Source organism: Carcharodon carcharias, chromosome 31 (genome assembly GCF_017639515.1).
Source record: "Carcharodon carcharias isolate sCarCar2 chromosome 31, sCarCar2.pri, whole genome shotgun sequence".
Taxonomy (NCBI): domain Eukaryota; kingdom Metazoa; phylum Chordata; class Chondrichthyes; order Lamniformes; family Lamnidae; genus Carcharodon; species Carcharodon carcharias.
Genome location: NC_054497.1, coordinates 9,842,718 through 9,861,060, shown reverse-complemented (window position 1 = coordinate 9,861,060; position 18,343 = coordinate 9,842,718). Strand labels below are relative to the sequence as shown.

Here is an 18,343-nt window from a genome sequence, read left to right as displayed (position 1 = left end):
GTACTCACTACTTCTGTGGATGTTGGACTTGCTTCCTTTTCAAAAACAAGCAGACTCTGTGGTGTTCTAATTGGAGTTTGTCAGATTTGGAGCAAGGTTGAGAAAATTGGTCAAGACAAATTGTCTCACTTTGCGAAGAGTTAAGATTGAGGAAGTTAGGAGGCAAGAAGGGAAATTGGGTGTCGGGGAGGGCTGGGGGGGGGGTGGTGTGGTGGGGGTGGGTGGGGGGGCAGACGGGGGGGGGGATCATCTTCATGCAAAGCCTGATTAATTTGGGGAATAGGTTACCAGAAAAGGCTGTGAGGCACAGTGTAAATAGCATCAAGAGACATGTTTCGAGTGACGTGGTGACAAAGGAGGGAGTAATTGGGTTAATTCTGAGGTGATTTTTAGACGATGTTTAGAAAATAGTTGTTCTCGCAAAATGTGAATTTGTTGGGTTAGGTGTCCTTTTCCTAATTTTAATTTGGGTTTTAGTACGAACATAAGAAATAGGAGCTGGAGTAGACCATACAGCCCCTCAGGCCTGCTCCACATTCAATACAATCATGGCTGATCTTCCACCTCAACCCCGCTTTCTTGCCTGCTCCCTGTATTCCTCGATTCTTTGAGCATTTGAATATCTATCACTCTCAGCCTTTCAGTCCTGAAAATGCTCAACGATAGAGCACTTAAAAAAAAATGATTCCTTCGTGGGATGTGGCGTCGCTGGCAAGACCAGCATTTGTTGCCCGTCCTTAATTGCCCTTGAACTGAGTGCCTTGCTAGACTATTTCAGAAGGCAGTTAAGAGTCAACCACGTTGGTGTAGATCTGGAGTCATACATAGACCAGGTAAACGCAGCAGACGTCCTTCCCTAAAAGGCATTAGTGAACCAGATGGGTTTTTATGACATTCAATGGTAGTTTCATGGCCACCATTACTCAGACCAGCTTTATAATTACAGATTGATTATTTGAATTTAAATCCCACCAAGGCAGTTGGTGGGATTTCAATCCACATTCCCAGATCCTTTGTCTGGACCTCTGGATTACTAGTCCAGTGACATTACCATTATGCCACCACCATCACAAAACCCTCTGGGGTAGACACTTCCAAAGGTTCACGGTGAAGAAATTTCTCCTCGTCTCAGCCCTAAGTGATTGACCCCTTGTCCTAAGGCAGTGGCCCCGTGTTCTAGATTTCCCCAGCCTGGGGAAGCAATCTCTCTGTCTACCCTGTCAAACCCCTTAAATCTTATAAGTTTAGCTAGGTTGATTATGTAACCTGACCCTTCTACTCTGCCACACAGGTTGGGCAGCTCCTCCGTCGATCTACAGCTGGCACCGGCAAGAAACTATCACTGGAACTTGGCGGGAAATCTCCTTTCATTGTGTTTGATACAGCGGATATGGACAGTGTGGTAGAAGGCCTGGTGGATGCGATTTGGTTTAACCAAGGACAGGTAAGGCTAGTGGCAGGGAGTTTGGTTAACATACACTGCATGCTATATATTGTCCAGACAACAAACACCCAAGGGAACGGAGCATTGTAGTCCAGTTCAAACATTTGGCTTTGTTAGAGTATTTAATTTCATTTGGGGCCAGCTAGCTCAGTTGGCTAGATGCCTAGAGTGCAATGCAGAAAGACGCCAGCGGTGCCATTTCAATTCCCTTGCTGGCTGTGGTATTTCATGGAGGCCCTGTCTCTTTGCCTTGCCCCATACTTGCAGAGTGGCGCCCCTCAAGCTACAAGTTGCTAAAAAATTCTCTCTCTAATGAAGACAGATGTCTATGGTCCTTTGGGACTGTGGTGACATGACGTGACATTTCATTTGGTAATAATGGACTTCAAAGGGAAGGTTTTTAAGCAAGGCTGTAAGAGACTTTGGTGATAATGTTTCAAGGGATCTTAACAAACATGGCCAGCCAGTGTATGAGATGGGCCTCAGTAACTTGTGCTAGGCTGGTGGAGAAGCCAGCTCCTAAGCACCAGCCGTTGACCTCTGCTGATAAGTGCCATTGTGATTGTGTCTGATTAGGACAGGGTAGGGTTCAGCTGTGATAACCGGTACCCATGGTTGAATAGCCTTCCCCATACACTGTCTAGACTTGCATATAAAGAATGGTCAATTGGGTAAGATACAAGTTGGGCTGTCATTTCCTTTTAGAGCAAGCTTCAGCGTACAAGCTGATGTCCTGACTGAGAATAGCCAAGTCAACACAGTTGCTTTTTCCATCCTTCATCAGCAGGAGTCTGACAGTATAGATTCCTCTTGCTCTGACACTATGGCCAGTTTCACAAGGATGGCTAGTTTTCCAAGTGCATGTTCTCTACTTGAAAGCAGGATCTCCTGAGGTTGGGATGGTTAAGACAGATGGTTGGAGCTTCTTGACATGTCACTATCCCCCCTTTCACCACTGCTCCATGCAGGCTGTGGCTCGAGAGTTGAAGATCTTCAGGGTTGCATGACTCTGGTAACGGAGAGCACTTTAGGAGATGTTTCATTGTTTAGGATGCCTCTCTGCAGTCACAGTTGACAGACTTGGCTGTTTCCATACTTTTGCATTAGGGTTTTTGTAGCAGCCAACACCAGTCCTGAGCCTGGTTGGAGCTGAGCAAAGGGAGCTTTATCCTGCCTCTAAACTCACCAGGAAATATCCGGTACTGACATTGAGTGTACTAAAGGGAAAGTGCTCCACTCCCCAGTATTGGCCTTCCTTGCCCTGTATCAGCTGGAAAATAAATATGAGATACTCTGGATCTCTCCAGGGCTGATGATGTTCCTTTGTTGTAGGTGTGCAGCGCAGGCTCTAGGCTGCTGATGCAGGAGTCAATTGCAGACGACCTGATTAAGCGGCTGAAGCAACGAATGCAACGCCTACGTGTGGGTGACAGCCTGGACAAAGGCATTGACATGGGTGCATTGGTGGATGAATCGCAGAAGAAGACGATCATGGAGTATGTGGAACAGGCCAAGGCTGAAGGAGCAGATGTAAGAGGTCAAAAATCATATCTGTCTTAATTATTTTTCAGTTATTGAAACTTCATTCCCTCTAAGCTGACACTTGTCTCTGAGCGAATTCCTATATTTGCATAAAAACAAAGTGCTGGAAAAGCTCAGGTTTGGCAGCATCTGTGGAGAGAGAACAGAGTTAATGTTTCGACCTGAATATAATTCTTCTTTGGAACTCAAGTTATTATTGAATATTTCCAGCATTTTCTGTTTTTATTTCAGATCTGCAGCATTTTCCTTTTATCCTTTATTTGCATGAAGGCTTAGAGTATGCACAATTTGATGCTAGCTAGTACATGAAAGGAGATTATCTATTCAACAAGTATGCGTTGATAAATGTTACAAATGTGGTACTTGCACATTGAATTGAAACCATTGGATGGAGATTTTCCATTTTGGATCTTATTCCATTCTCGTGGGAAAGGATTCATGTCCCAGAATAACCCCCATACATTCTGGTGAAGGTTGACATTTTGAACTGGCCCGTCCAAAGACAACAGCCCTATGGGCAGAATTTCACGTCCCGTGGGCAGGCGGGCGCGTGCCTGACCCAATCGGGCGTAGAACCGCGTGAGATTTCGTCGGGTGAGCATCCCGACGTCATCGCGCCCTCGCACGATATTTCACTCGGCAGGCGAACACAAAAGTCGGTAGCGCGCCGGCCGAAAAATAAGCCCATTAGCGGCACAATTGCCTCCGATTTTTCGTGGTACGTCCAACCTTACAGTTGGCAGACGGGCAGATCGGCCAGGCGGTCTTTACATTTTTCATCAAACCTCATCCAAGGCTGGGATGGAATCTCCGTTGCGAAATAAAATAAAAGTAAATATCTGTGAACGGCATTTTAATGAGGTATATTTTTTTGCAGCTTCTCAAACTTTTATTTCATCACTTGAATGTCTGCAGCACCCTGAGGCAGCTGTCTGCCTTCATGCCCGTCCATGGTGGTGACGTCATCGCCAGCCCTTCTCTCTCTCTCTCTCCTCCCCCTCCCCCACACCCCGGCAGCGCTGAGCTATTCGGCATGTGTTGGCTGGCCGTTAATTGACCAGCCAGCGTAAAATTGCAGTCGGGCGCCGATAGTAGTCAGCGATCTGTTTCCTGGTCGCCAAAGGTAAAATTCAGGCCTCTGTTCCTGTTCTAGCGATTTCCTGTAGATGACCTCTAGAGACAATTTTGTGATTAATGATTGATAATCCCAACACTGCTCCTCCCCGCCCGTGACTCTATTGGAATCGAGACTCACTACACCATCTCCTGCTTAAAACAATTCTTTCAATGGCTTCAGAACCCCTTTACCACCCTCAATCATTCCTTGCTCCCATAAGCTTCAAACAATTAAAACCCAAGTTGTTAGCTTCATCAGATTTCCCTTATCCAGCTTGGCAATCTACACTGTGGAAGTTAGCTTTGGAATCTAAAATTAATTTGATAATTGGAACTAGGCAAGTTGCATCATCCCAACAGTTTATGTTTTACTCTGGAGTGATTGTATTTATTATTTCCAGTTAGCTTTCCTCCCCATCTCTTCTGAATGCCTTGTCGTTCAGTACCTCATTCAATTGCCTGTTAGGCATGAGTGGCCTTGACAGTGAATGTCACAGGTATTTTGACTTGTGGGGACCAGTGCAGCTAAGCCTGATCCTGTCATCAATGATGTAGACAACATGCTGTTCTAGTCAAGATCACCATATAGTAACCAGATGTGTTTTTTCCCAGCCTCAGTGGTGCTAGAGCCAGATGTGATGCTGCTACAGTGATGGATCAGATAACGTAACTCAACAGAGACCAGGGATTGCAACAGATGTTTTGGTCTGTTGGGTTCAACTATTCATTGCACAGATCACAGGACCATCAGGGAAAACTTATATTTGTATAATCCTTTTTTACTAATGCACTTAAGCCCTGTTTACTCACTAACAATAGAGAATTTTAGCTATGAGATCGGATAGGCTGTGGTTGTTTTCTTTGGAAGGGTAGGCTAAGGGGAAATTTAGTTGCGGTGGATAAAATTGAGAGGCCAAGATGGAGTGGATAGGAAGGGTCTATTTCCAACAGCAAAGACGTCAATAACCAGGAGATATCAATTTAAAGTAATTGATGGAAGGATTAAAGGAGAGCTGAGGACTAATTTTTTCACCCAGAGGGCAGTGGGGTTCTGGAACTCTGCCCTGACAGGGTGGTGGAGGTAGAAACTGTCACGCATTTAAAAAATAATTGGATCATCACTTGCAGTGCTATAACCTACTATATATTACAAGATATGCACAAGCGTCCAAGGCTATTTTCATTTGGCTCTCTGACAGCACAGCATCCCACTAAGAACAAGTGTGACACAAGATGCGTACAGCTCAGGTCACTGCTTTACAGGAACGATGTGAACACACTGGAGAGGGCACAGAGGAGATTTACGAGACTGTTGCCAGAAATGGAGAATCTTGGCCGTGATGAAAGATTGGATAGGCTGTGGCTTTCTTCTACGGGACAGAGGAGGTTGAGGAGATTTAATTGAGGCGCATAAAGTTGAATGGATAGGAAGTATCTATTTCTCTTATCAGAAAGGTCAATCATCAGGATGAATAGATTTAAAATAATTGGTAGAAGGATCAGAGGAGAGGTGAAGAGAAATGTTTTCACCCAGAGGGTGTTTAGAACTCACTATCTGAAAGGGTGATAGAGGCAGAAACACTCATTGCATTGAAAAAAACACTTGGATATGCACTTGAAGTGCCAGGGCTATAGATCAAGAGCTGGAAAGTGGGAATAGGCTGGTAACCTCTCTTTTGGCCAGCACAGACATGATGGGCCAGAGGGCCGCCGACTCCCTAAAGACAGGGCTTCTTCACAATCACCACCTTTGACCCAGGGCAGCAAAATTAAATTTCTCTCTCTCTCTCTTTGCAGGTGTACCAGATGTGTGAAGAAATGCATCAGAAGACTCAGAAGGGTCTCTTCTATCCACCCACCCTCATCACCAATGTGAACACAGTGTCCCGTGTTGTCCGTGAAGAGGTAAATAAATCCTTTCTTGAAGATCAGATTCCATTTTCTCATAGAGCAACTAATTTAATGGTTTGACCCTTCCCTGTAGTACCTTTTCATTTCACAGAAATAAAGCAATAAATAATATTAAAACAATAAATTATGTAGCACTTTTCACCACCAAAGTGCTTTACAGCCAATGAAGCACTTTCGAAGTGTAGTCACTGTTGTAATGTAGGAAACAGGGCAATCAATTTGCACTCAGCAAGCTCCAACAAACAGCAATGTGATAATGACCGGATACTTTCTTTTTTGTGATGTTGATTTGAGGGATAAATATTAGCCAGGACCCTGGGGAGAACTCGCCTGCTGTTGTTCGAAATGGTGCCACGGGATCTTTTACTTCCACTCAAGCGGGCAAGATGGGCCTTTGGTTTAACATCTCACCCAAAGGATGGCACTTCCAACAGTGCCTCAGCACTGCACTGGAGTATCAGCCTTGATTTTTGTGCTCAAACCCTGGAATGGGACTTGAACGCAGAACCATGTGATTCAAAGTTAGGTGTGCTACCACCTGAGCCACAGCTGACATGAACAAAGAATGCACTGTACTTGTATAAATCTACCCCCCTCTCCGCTCCTGCTGGGGTCTGGTTTCATGAGCGCCAGTCACACACCAGTTCCTTCCCAAAGTAGCATATTTCCATGTATGGCAGTAGATAATTAATATTAGGCTTGTAATGCTAACTCTGTTTCTGTCTCCACAAATGCTGCCGGACTTGCTGAGATTTTCCAGCATTTTCTGTTTTTATTTAATGTTAGCAGGCTGTTTAACTATAGAAAACACTGCAGCCAATCTTGTCCTCTCCTTTCAAATGAGACTTTAAACCGAGGCCACTGGCCCCCTCAGGTGGACCTAAAAGATCCCATGGCACTCTTTCAAAGAAGAGCAGGCAAGTTCTCCCCAGTGTCCTGCCAATATTTATCAATCAGTATCACTAAAAGCAGAATATCTGGTCATTTAACATATTACTGCTTGTGGGAGCTTGGAGTGTGTAAAATGACTGCCCTGTTTCGTACATTAATCAGTGACTACACTTCAAAGGTACTTCGTTGGCTGTAAAGTGCTTTTGGCCATTTTGAAGTTGTGAAAAGTGCTGTATCTTCCTGAGATAAATGAACTCGCCACAAATCTAGCGGACACTGTGGTGAAGTGGAAATATTGCGGGACCGGTAATCTAGAGGACCAGACTAATGCTTTAAGTTCAAATCTCACTACAGCAGCTGGTGGAATTTAAATTTAATTGTAAAAAAAAACCTGGGATTGTAAGCTAGTCTCAGTAAAGTTGCCATGAAATTATCGATTATCATAAAAACCCATCTGTTTATGAATGTTCTTTAGGGAAGGAAATCTGTTATCTTTACCTCATTAGGCCTGCATGTAACACCAGAAGCACAGCCATGTGGTTGACTCGTAGGTCCCTAGCTCAAGGGCAGCTGGAGATGGACAAGAAATGCTGGCCTTGCCAGCGACGCCCACATCCCGTGGGGGGATAAAATGAGGAATCTCACTCTGGGATCTTTGTGGCTGGAGTTGAGTTCCACACAGAGTGTATCTCCCCTCCTCATCTCTTGAATAAACCAAGTAGACACTAGAGGGAGAAATTTTGTCCGGCAGGAGGGTGTGCGCCGGACCTGAACCGGACTAAAATAGTGCGCGATGACATCAGTTGAGCATGCTGATGTCATCGTGCACTTATGCCATATCTTGCTGGGCGGGTGTGGGTACCGGAGCGGCACCCGCCAATTATTAAGTGGCTGCTTAAGGCCCTTAACAGTCCAGTTGACTGAGATTTTTTTTCCTTGCCTGCGTGATTTTCTGCTCATCGCACGAGCAAAACAGGCAGGTGGCCAGCTGACGTTTTCACAAACCTCATCCAAGGGCGGGATAAAAATGTCAGCAGTATTACCAGTGAGAGTAGTGGCGAATTTTGGAGATATGTTTGCAGCTGGTTGCTTTTTGGTACTTGGCAGCTTCATCTCTGTTCAAGGCTTCATTCTTGAAATATTCAGGTCTCATTTCAGGACTTATTGCTGTCTGCCAGGCCCCCGAAAGATTCAGACCATGTGGACCGTTCCAGGTATCAGACAGTCTTCCCTTATCCTGGTAATGGGGATTGTGGTCTCCGCTGGAGGCACCTCCTCTGAGGAGGAAGAGAGGGGCAGAAGGGAGAGGAGGCCACGTGTCCCAGTGCAGCTTCCAGAGGAGGGCCCTGTGGAAGGAGAGGCGCAGACACAAGGGGCGCAGGGCCAGCAGGTAGTCCAAGGCGGAGGGGACTGCATAAGACGTCACCATCCTGCTGCCAGGGTTTACAGGCGGCGATGCAGCTTCCTCAATATGTCCGAAGTGCAGTGCCGAAGGAGGCTCTGCCTCTTGAGAGAGCGTGACCTCCATTTGTCAGATGATTGGGCCTGAGATCAGCTCCGACTGTGTGGGTGGACACCCCATGCCAGTGGCTCTGAAGGTCACAGTGGCCCTCAACTTCTACGCCTCCGGCTCTTTCCAGGGGTCAGTGGGGGATCTGTATGGAGTCTCCCAATCAGCCGTCTATGGTTGCGTTCAGGCGGGTACTGACTTTTATTCTTTACCCCACGGACGAGACCAGCCAGGCGGAGCGAGCCAGAGGCTTTACAGCGATTGCTGGGTTCCCCCATGTCCAGGGTGCAATCGACTGCACACATGGCCATCAAGGCGCCAGCGGGTCAGTGGGAAGGGATTCCACTCCATGAGCATGCAGATAGTGTGTGACCACAGGATGCACGTTCTGCAATTCTGTGTAAGGTACCCAGGCAGCTCCCATGATGCTTACATCCTCAGATACTCCCAGATGCCGAGGCTCTTCAGTGCTGCAGTCTGACTGGATGGATGGCTGCTGGGTGACTAGGGCTATCCATTCAAGATGTGGCTCATGATGCCTCTCTGCCACCCAAGAACAGGGGCAGAGAAACGTTACAATACGAGTCATGCCTCCACAAGGGCAGTTGTAGAGAGGACCATAGGTCTTCTCAAGATGCGCTTCTGATACCTGGACCGTTCATAGGGAGCATTACAATACCCCCCAGAGGGGTTTCATTGATCGTGGTTGCATGCTGTGCTCTCCACAATCTGGCACTGGCAATAGGGAGGAAGAGGATCTTGATGCAGCTGCACAAGGCACAGATGATGAATCCTGTAGAGGGTCCAAAGAGGAGCATAATGAGGAGAATGCTGAGGGTGTGGAGCCAGACCTCAGGAACCTGCAGGGAGACAGGGACACCAGGGATGTCTTGATCCAACGCTCCTTCAGTTAGTCCACCAAAGATCAGCTTCAAACGCATGCCAAGGCTGCCGCCTCCATCCCAGATGTCTGAAAGGACCTTTTCATTTGAATACAAAGAACACTCAGTGCCTGTGCAATAAAGTTCAGGGCCACCTACGTCCAGCGTTAGATATTGGCATTCCCTGCACCAATGAAATAAAAAAGTGAAGCATACTTAGGTCCTGACAACAAAAACACAATTTGTGTCATTGTGACAATTCAATAATCTTAACGTAAACTTTTCTGGTATTCAACATCGGACCAGTACACATAATGTAAACAAAAATGAACGTAAAATCACTCATGACCTGTCCCTCTTGTGCTCATGGTGCCTTTAACTTGTGTTTGTGAGTGTTATGTCTAGGTGAACCCCCGCCGCTGGCATCAGCATTGGAGATAGCCTGCAGACTCTGCTGTCTTGTTGGTCTTGATGACCTGGGCGGTCGTCCTCTGGCCATTGGAGCCTGTGCTGTCCCTGCCTGGGAGGTAGCGGCCAGTGCCATGGCTGGCATCTCCCCAGTCACCGCAGCCTCATCAGACGCCGCGGTCACTGGCGAAGGGGCGGAGGAGCTGCTGCTGTCGTCTGGAGCGCCCTGAGAGGAGCCCGTGGAGATGAGAGGCAGCGCGTGCGCCAACGTGAGGTCACTGTGGACCTCCCTGCACACCATTGATGGACGGGCACCTAGCTGGGATACTGGGTACCTCATCCACCTCCCACACTGACCACCTGAGGCCAGTGCCTATGCGAGGGCTTGCAGGTCCGAGCGTAACCTCAGGAACCCCTCATTCTGTCCCTGGAGCTGCCTCTCCATGAGAGCCGCCACTCTCTCAATGGAGGAGGCAGTGCACTCAGCCATGAAGGTCAACTCAGTGCTCGTGCTCCACAGGGACTCCTCCACAACAGAGACCATGGCCCTCATGGATCTCCACCAGATTCTCCCTGCCTCTGCCTCCGCCTGCGCCTCAAGCGATTGCAGTGCCCTCACTAATGTGCACTGATATACTAGCCTCTGCTCTAATGTCCACCGAGGTGCTGGTATCTGCGCAGGTGCCTGCTTCAGAGAGTGGGTGTGACGCAGGAGCAAATGATGCCCGGTGGTCCTCTGGTGTCAGGGGTGGCCCTTCGGGTCCGGAGATTGAATGCCTGCTGGTGAACCTAAAAGGGAGAAGAAGGACATGTCATTAAAGTCATCACACTGTCACCGTGCATGCCAGGCATCCTGGTGAGACAACACAGATCTGCATCACAGTGCCCTCGTCTTCCAATGATCAATGGGGACTCCAGGTTTGAGGCTCCCATCAATGAAGAGACTACACCAGAATGGTTGCACAAGCCGAAATTCTCACTCTTACCTTCTTCTGGCACCCTGCCTCTCCATGCCTGGTTGCGCGTGGGCGGGGGGGGTTGCCGGCTGTCAAACTCCAGGGCACCTTATTCATACCTCAAAAGGATTAGGGGGCTAGCAGGGCTTCGGCCATTCCGTGACCTTTCTATTTGGTTGTGGCTGCATTCTCCTGAAATGACAGAGGAGCTTTGATGAGTCCACTCTCTACCTGTAGTGTCATTGCAGCCTGGCCAGTCCCAGCTGAGGAACACCTGGCAGGGCACATCTGAGTTGTGGCTCTCGAATCGCAAGGCCCTCAGTTCAAGCAGCCAGGGCTCACCCCCTTGGCCAGCTCCGGGGTGATTGACAGTTGGCACTCAGACTCTAACACCCCTGAGATCCATGGGGGGGGTGGCCAGACTTAACACATCTTCACACTGATCCATGCCAACATGGTACTCCCCCTTCCCGAGCACAGCAGGTCACTGAAGCGCTTCCGGCTCTGCGCCCAGGATGGCCGCACCACATCACAGCTGCTAACCAGCACCGCCACCTCCTCCCGTGCCCTCTTGGTGAAGTGCAGTGGCTGCCCCCTCCCATCCCTGGGGACAAGGCTGTCCCTTCTGGCAGCCACTTCCTCCAGGAGAATGGCAAGGCACTCATCAGAGAAGCGGTGGGGGATGGGGCTGCCCACCTGCCCTGTCTTCCTGCCTGCGGTGGCCAGCTACACTTGGATCCATAGTGCCGGATCAGGGAATGTCCAGCACGGCAGCCTTCCAGGAGCTGCCTGGCCTGCTTTTAAACCGACCATTGGGTCACCATTAGACCCGGCGGCCGACAGGGCCCCCCACCCCCACACGGCCCTTCCTGGCCAGTGTGGAGCCACGTTTCATGCTGGGTGGGCCTTAATTGGTTGGGGCCTAATCTGTTTCATGGCCACCCCTGGGCCCATCCGCCGTGGCCTGCCCAACGAAGGGAAAATCCTGCCCCAGAAGCTATTGATGAATCCTGGAAGGTGTGAAGGGCTGTGGAGTAACATGGACAGAGAAGGTGAGAAGAGTCAGCTTATTAACGGAGCGATGAAAAGTAGCTTCGACGTTTGCAACGTGATGGATTCAGAGTGAATCTTGAGACATTCTTTGCTTTGAATGGAGAAATTATTTCTGCTTTCAGCCTTTTGCAGGAGTAAACTTTGCCTCTGGGCAGCAGGAAGAAAGTATTTGTATTGTGGACCTCTGCTGCTATTGTATTTAATGAGTAATTGCCTCTTAACCCTTTAGATTTTTGGACCAGTTTTGGTAGCTCTGACATTCCGAACCACGAAGGAGGCTATTGCTTTGGCAAACAACTCACCGTATGGACTCGCGGGCAGCGTCTGGACTGAAAACCTGCCGTTGGCACTGGAGGTGGCAATGAGGTGATAAAATTTGTCTATAAAAGCAAAATGCTGCAGATGCTGGAAATCTGAAGTAAAAACAGAAAGTCTGGCCGCATGTGTTAACATTTCGAGTGCGTATGACTCCTCTTCAGAGCTCTGAAGACTCAAAATATTAACTTTGTTTCTCTCTCCACAGATGCTGCCAGACCTGCTGAGTTTTTCCAGCATTTTCTGTTTTTATATTAGATAAAATTTGTGTGTTCATTGATTAACTAGGATGGCAGTAATGTTGGCGGTGGGGGTATGCAGCAGCTTCTCCTGCCACCTGTCCTTTCCCTTCCTCTCTCCCACTTTCCCTTTTACATCTCTGTGTTGTTCCCTTTTTCCTTCCTCTTCCCCCATCATTTTTCATCCCCTCTCCCCTCAATCCTACCTTGCCCCCCTCCTCTTCCCTGTGTCTCTACTCTCCTCTTTCCTTTCCTTCTGTCCCTCTCCACTGCCCGCCTCTCTGCGTTCCCTCCTCTCTTGTGGTCTCTCGTGTAATTTACCCTGGTCCTTTTTCAGTGTTGATATTCCAGATTTGCTAATAAATACCCTCTCTTTAGTTTGAAGGCTGGTGCGGTCTGGGTGAACGGACACAACATGTTTGATGCTGCGGCTGGCTTTGGAGGGTACAAAGAAAGTGGATTTGGACGGGATGGTGGAAAAGAGGTCAGTGCTGGAGGAGAGGTTAAGAGCCACGTTTCATGCCCAGTTGAATTATTCTAAACATTAATTTTGCATTCCCAATGACTACGTGTAAAGCAAATTTTTAACGTGTGTGTTCTTTGGATTCAGTAAAATTTTAAATATTATGTAGTGGAATTTGACTGTGGCTTGGGGGTGGAATGAGGCAAAGAATATCAGAAGGTAGATGGTAGCTAATCGGGATCACAAGGCAATGAAGAAAGCGAAGGGCAATGCACTGCTCTCTTTCTACATTGAAAATATTATACGAACATACACATGAACGTACGAATTAGGTGCAGGAGTCGGCCACTGGGCCACTCAGGCCTGCCCTGCCATTTAATAAGATCGTGGCTGATCTGACTGCGACTTCAAACTCCACATTCCCACTGACCCCTGATAACCTTTAACCCCCTTGTATATCAAGAACCTATCCAGCTCTGCCTTAAAAGTGTCCAAAGGTTCTGCTTCCACTGCCTTTTGAGGATGAGTTCTGAAGACTCATCACCCTCTGAGAGAAAAAATTTCTCCTCATCTCTGTTTTAAATGAGCGACTCCTTATTTTTAAACAGTGACCCCTAGTTCTAGATTCACCTGTAAGAGGAAACATCCTTTCCATGTCCACCCTGTCAAGACCCCTCAGGATCTTAAGGTTTCAATTACTCTTAAACTCCAATGGATTCAAGCCTAGCCTGTCCAACCTATTCTCACGAGAAACCTGCGCATTCTAGGTATTAGTTTAGTAAACCTTCTCTGAGCTGCTAACGCATTTACATCATTCCTTAAATAAGGAGACCAATACTGTGCACAGTACTCCAGATGTGGTCTCACCAATGCCCTTTATAACTTAAGCATAACCTCTCTAGTTTCGTATTATGCGTACTAGTGTGGACTAGCTCATATTGCCATGATACAGTTTGCAGTCACATCTCCAATGCATTCAATCAAGAAACATCATAGAATTACATAGCATTACATAAGGTATATGGCACGGAACAAATGATTTGACCCAGCCAGTCCATGCTGGTGTTCATGCTTCATTTGAGCCACCTCCCATTTTTCCTCATCTAAATCTACCATTGCAACCCTCTATTCCTTTCTCCCTCATACGCTTATCTAGATTCCCTTAAATGTGTCTATACTATTCACTTCAACCACTCTTTATGATAGTGAGTTCTCACCATTCTTGCACTTTTCTTCTGAATTCCCTATTGGATTTCTTGCTGACTTTCTTATATTGACAGCCTTTAGTTATGCTCTTCCCCACAAAGATAAACATTCTCTCTGTATTCACTCGTATCAAAACTGTTGTAATTTTAAAGACCTCTATTAAGTCACCCCTCAGCCTTCTATTTTCAAGAGGAAAGAGACCCAGCCTGTCAATCCTTTCCTGATATGTATACCTACACGTTTCTGCTATCACCCTTATAAATCTTCTCTGCACACCCACCAGTGCCTTTATATTATTTTTATAATTTGGTGACCAGGACAGCACATAGTGAGAAACATCAGACCAGTGACACCTTAAATTATCAGCTAGGAAAAGTCTTGCACAGGTGGTGGATCTTTAGTCAGAGACAACTTGACATCTCTTTTTAAAAAAAGAACATGTTAGAAGGTATATATTTGAAAACACTGTGGAGGAATGTTGTGAACGATAAGGGATTATTTTAGACTTTCTCCTTTAATGCACAGAAGAAGGTGTTCATATTGTGCTGGCATGGAATCTGCAGAACTTAAAAAGCGAGGCTGCCCTTCAACCTGGGATCAGTTTTCCAGTTAGTTGAGATTTGCTATGCTCCCATGGCCCTGGGTTGAAGCAGAAAAATAACCTTGAAGTTACTTATCGCTGGCCTTTCGTCCTCCCTCTTTCCGCTCTCCCGTTTAGGGCTTGTATGAGTACGTGAGGCCTGTCTGGGAAGAACGACCCCATCCGAACCCAGGAGAGGTTCAGTATGGTACGTATGCAGCCGTACATGGAGCAGATCTACCGCCAATCCCAGGACAAATAGCCCGACCCAAGCTACACCAGACTGATGCCATTCCGAGGTGAGAAAACGTGGGACTTCTGTCACTAAGCCCGATTAAATTTACCATCCTCATATGCTTAGCTGACTCGTTGGTGTTTTATTTACCTGCAGCATTGACCGTACATATAAACTGTACTATGGAGGTGCTCAGAAGAGGCCTTACAGCATGTACTCGCGGCCCATTTTTGACCACTGTGGCAGGGCCCTGGCCTATGTCGGTGATTGTAACCGGAAAGATGTTCGAAATGCAGTCGAGGCAGCTCATGCAGGAGCACCCGGGTGAGTATTTGTAAAGGTTCTGCTCCGAGATAAATCCACATGTCGGTATGAATCTCCGCATTCAGTTTTCTCCCAGGCTCAGGTTGTTTACTACTTCACTGAGAACCAGGAAGTGTGTTGGGAACTTGCCTCCCCTGACCTCTGTTGAATCTTTTTGAGGCGATAGTACTCAATGGGAGCAGTAGCCTTGTGGCTATGTTACTGGACTACTGATTCAGAGACATGAGTTCACATCCCAATAGACTGCTGGGGAATTTAAATTTAATTAATTAAATAAGCCTGGAATGTAAAAGACAAACCAGTTTTAAGTAATAGTGACCATGACAGCTATCGCTGATTATTGTGAAAACCCATCTGGTTCACTAATGTCCTTTAGGGAAGGAAATCTGCCACCCTTAGCTGGCCTGACTTACATGTGACTCCATACCCACAGCAATGGGATTACCTCTTAACTGTCCTCTGAAATAACCTAGTAAGTCATCAGGTGCTTCAAACCACTATGACAGCCTTTGCCCACATGCACTGCAGCGTTTGTAGGTGGCGGCTCAACACCATCGCCTTCTCAAGATGCCAGGTTAGGGCTGGGTAATAAATGCTAGCCCACATCCTGTGAATGAATTTTAAAAAATCTTTGGCGTATCTGGATATGAGACGAGTTGTGGGTAGGGCAGGTCTCGAACTGATTGCAGAAGGCACTAGTATAATGGTCTGAGTTCTGCCTTGCAACTGTGTTAGAAGCCATTGAAGGTCACCCAAAGGCCAGAGTAGGCTGCCCTGGAGGAAGAGTGTGGCTGGGATTTTCCATTCCCCCCTTCGCCTCAGGACTGGAAATTCCCATCCAAAGTCAATGAACCTTTGGCTGCTCCATCAAATTTTCTAACCACAGGCAGCACCAGAAAATCCTGGCGTGAGACCTGATCCAATTTAATTTGAATTGGGCTGCTCCTGCTGATTCTTGGAAGTCTTAGACTGGCACAAAGACAGTATGGGTTGGGGTGAAGAATCTGAAGAAAGCAGGACAGAATAATGAAAGATTTGTGATTTGTCTCCTGCAGCTGGGGGAAGCGAGCTGCACACAACAGGGCTCAGATTATCTACTACATGGCGGAGAACCTGGAGGTACGCCGGGAAGAGATGGCGCAGCACCTGAGCACCCTGACTGGTGTTGACATCGAGGAAGCCCTAAGAGAAGTGGACTCAAGCATTGAGAGACTTTTTTACTGGGGCGCCTATTGTGACAAATATGGGGGCACAGTGCAGGTGGGTAAACTGATGGCGTATTTTGTTAGGAAGAATCAAAAGAGTTGCTGAATGGAATTCACCCTCAACCCTGCCCCTGCCCCTTCCCCACCACCGATGGCCCAATAGGTAACTGTTAAAGCTGGTGTAGAACTGAGCTTGTACAAAGCACAAATGTTTAGAGTCCAGTCCCTCATTTGTGCTGGGCAGTCAGGGTGCTATGATTGCTTTGATATCCCTGGGCAAGCGAAGTGAAAAATCAGACAGTGCTGCTCTGTCTGAAGGCTGCCGACTGCGAGTTGACACTTGTGTGGGGATTCAGAGCAAGTCTTGTATATGTTTTCTCCACCCTTCAGCCAAATTCACTATCTGGGCATTCACTTACTTCACCTGTTTGGATGTTTATTATCAGTGGAATCACATTCTGCTTGAAATATTCAGGAAAAGAGGGTGCAATAAGGTGACAGGCAGTCAGGAGACACGAATGACAGAGCATAGTGCTGATCATGAACATGACATCACTGATTTACCGTCTGATTAGCAGAATGTAAGTGTGGCTAAACCCCAATGTGTCATGACACAACAGTCGGATGTAAGCAGGTAAGTTCCTCTGTGCCAGTCTGGAGTGTGGGACTGTGACGGTTGCTGATATCAGCTCAGGCAGAAAAAACTTAATGAAGCCCAATTTTGGGCTGCCTTTGAATTTGTTGAATTTCTACCCTTATGTATTGAAGCTAAGCCAGGTTGAGTGTGCTTTCATCCTCATTGCACTCATAAAACTACCTGACTTCAGCAAAAGAAAGCTAACTTAAGAAATCCTTCATTACATTTGTCTTCGCTTCTCCCTTCTCTCTCCAAGCAAGTGAGTCCTCCTCTTTTTAAAGTGACTTTTCCCCTTTACCTTGCATAACCTAATCCGCCAGAAAGACAGCCAAACATGTTCAAGTCTCAACCACTTGCTGAAAATGGCCACGTTTTCATAAATAAATGGGCTCTTTGTAGTAAAGCTTTATTATATTTAACAGCACATGAAACACTGCAAGATGAGCCTTTGTATCAAGTGGCAAGCATTCCTAATCTTAACTTGTTGTTACTGTTCCTGTTTCATATAGGTCTGGTAATAAGAATGCTTTTTATCTTCTTGCGCTAGTCTTTGTAATATCAGTTGGAAAATGATGTGTTAATAAATGACAACCAGGATGGATTTGTTAAAAGCACTTTGTGTTTAACAAACATGATTTCTTTGATGTAACAGAGAGGGTTTATGAAGCTAGTGCAGTTGATGTTATGCATGTGGACTTCTAAAGTCTTATTAGCAAAATCGGAGTCCATGAGACTAAAGGGGCAGTGGCTGAATGGATACAAAATTGACTCAGGGGCAGAAAGCAGCTGAAAGGTTGTTTCTCAGATTGGGGAGAAGGATACAGGGGTGTCAAGCAGAGATCAGTATTAGGACCACTGTTTTTGTCAATATATATTAACGACTTGGACTCAAGTATAGAAGGCATAACTTCAAAGTTTTCAGATGACACAAAACTTGGTAATGTAGTGAACATTGAGGATGTAACAGACTTCAGGAAGGCAGAGACAGACTAGTGAAATGGGCAAGCACATGGCAGATGAAATTTTAATTCAGGGAAATTTTAATGCATACTTAAATGGAGAACGGCTGCATAATTCTGAGGTGCAGAGGGACCTCGGCGTTCTAGTACACGAGTCACAAAAAGTTAGTATGCAGGTACAGTAAGTATATAAGGTTAATGGAATGCTATCCTTTATCATGAGAGGAATTGAACATAAAAGTAAGGATGTTATGCTTCAGCTGGTGAGACCGCATCTCGAATACTGCGTGCGGTTTTGGTCTCCTTATTTAAGGAAGGATGTAAATGCTTGAATATTTTTAAGGCAGAGGTAGATAGATTCTTGTCAGGCAAAGGAATCAAAGGTTATTGGGGTTGGATGGGAATGTGGAACTCGGAACACAAGATCATCGGCCATGATTTAAGTTAATTGGCAAAAGCACTTGAAGC

The 18,343-nt window shown here is 46.7% G+C and overlaps 1 protein-coding gene across 2 annotated transcripts in view; it reads left to right on the top strand.

Moving 5' to 3' along the window:
• The window catches only part of aldh16a1 (aldehyde dehydrogenase 16 family, member A1), a 60,544-nt gene that overhangs the window by 26,840 nt on the left and 15,361 nt on the right, over positions 1-18,343 (top strand). For both annotated transcript variants that reach the window (XM_041177750.1, XM_041177751.1), the window contains 8 exons: positions 1,292-1,444; positions 2,777-2,974; positions 5,900-6,007; positions 11,942-12,078; positions 12,645-12,750; positions 14,654-14,814; positions 14,907-15,074; positions 16,130-16,334. In XM_041177750.1, the coding sequence (XP_041033684.1) occupies positions 1,292-1,444; positions 2,777-2,974; positions 5,900-6,007; positions 11,942-12,078; positions 12,645-12,750; positions 14,654-14,814; positions 14,907-15,074; positions 16,130-16,334 (1,236 nt within the window). The remainder of the gene's footprint in view (positions 1-1,291; positions 1,445-2,776; positions 2,975-5,899; positions 6,008-11,941; positions 12,079-12,644; positions 12,751-14,653; positions 14,815-14,906; positions 15,075-16,129; positions 16,335-18,343) is intronic.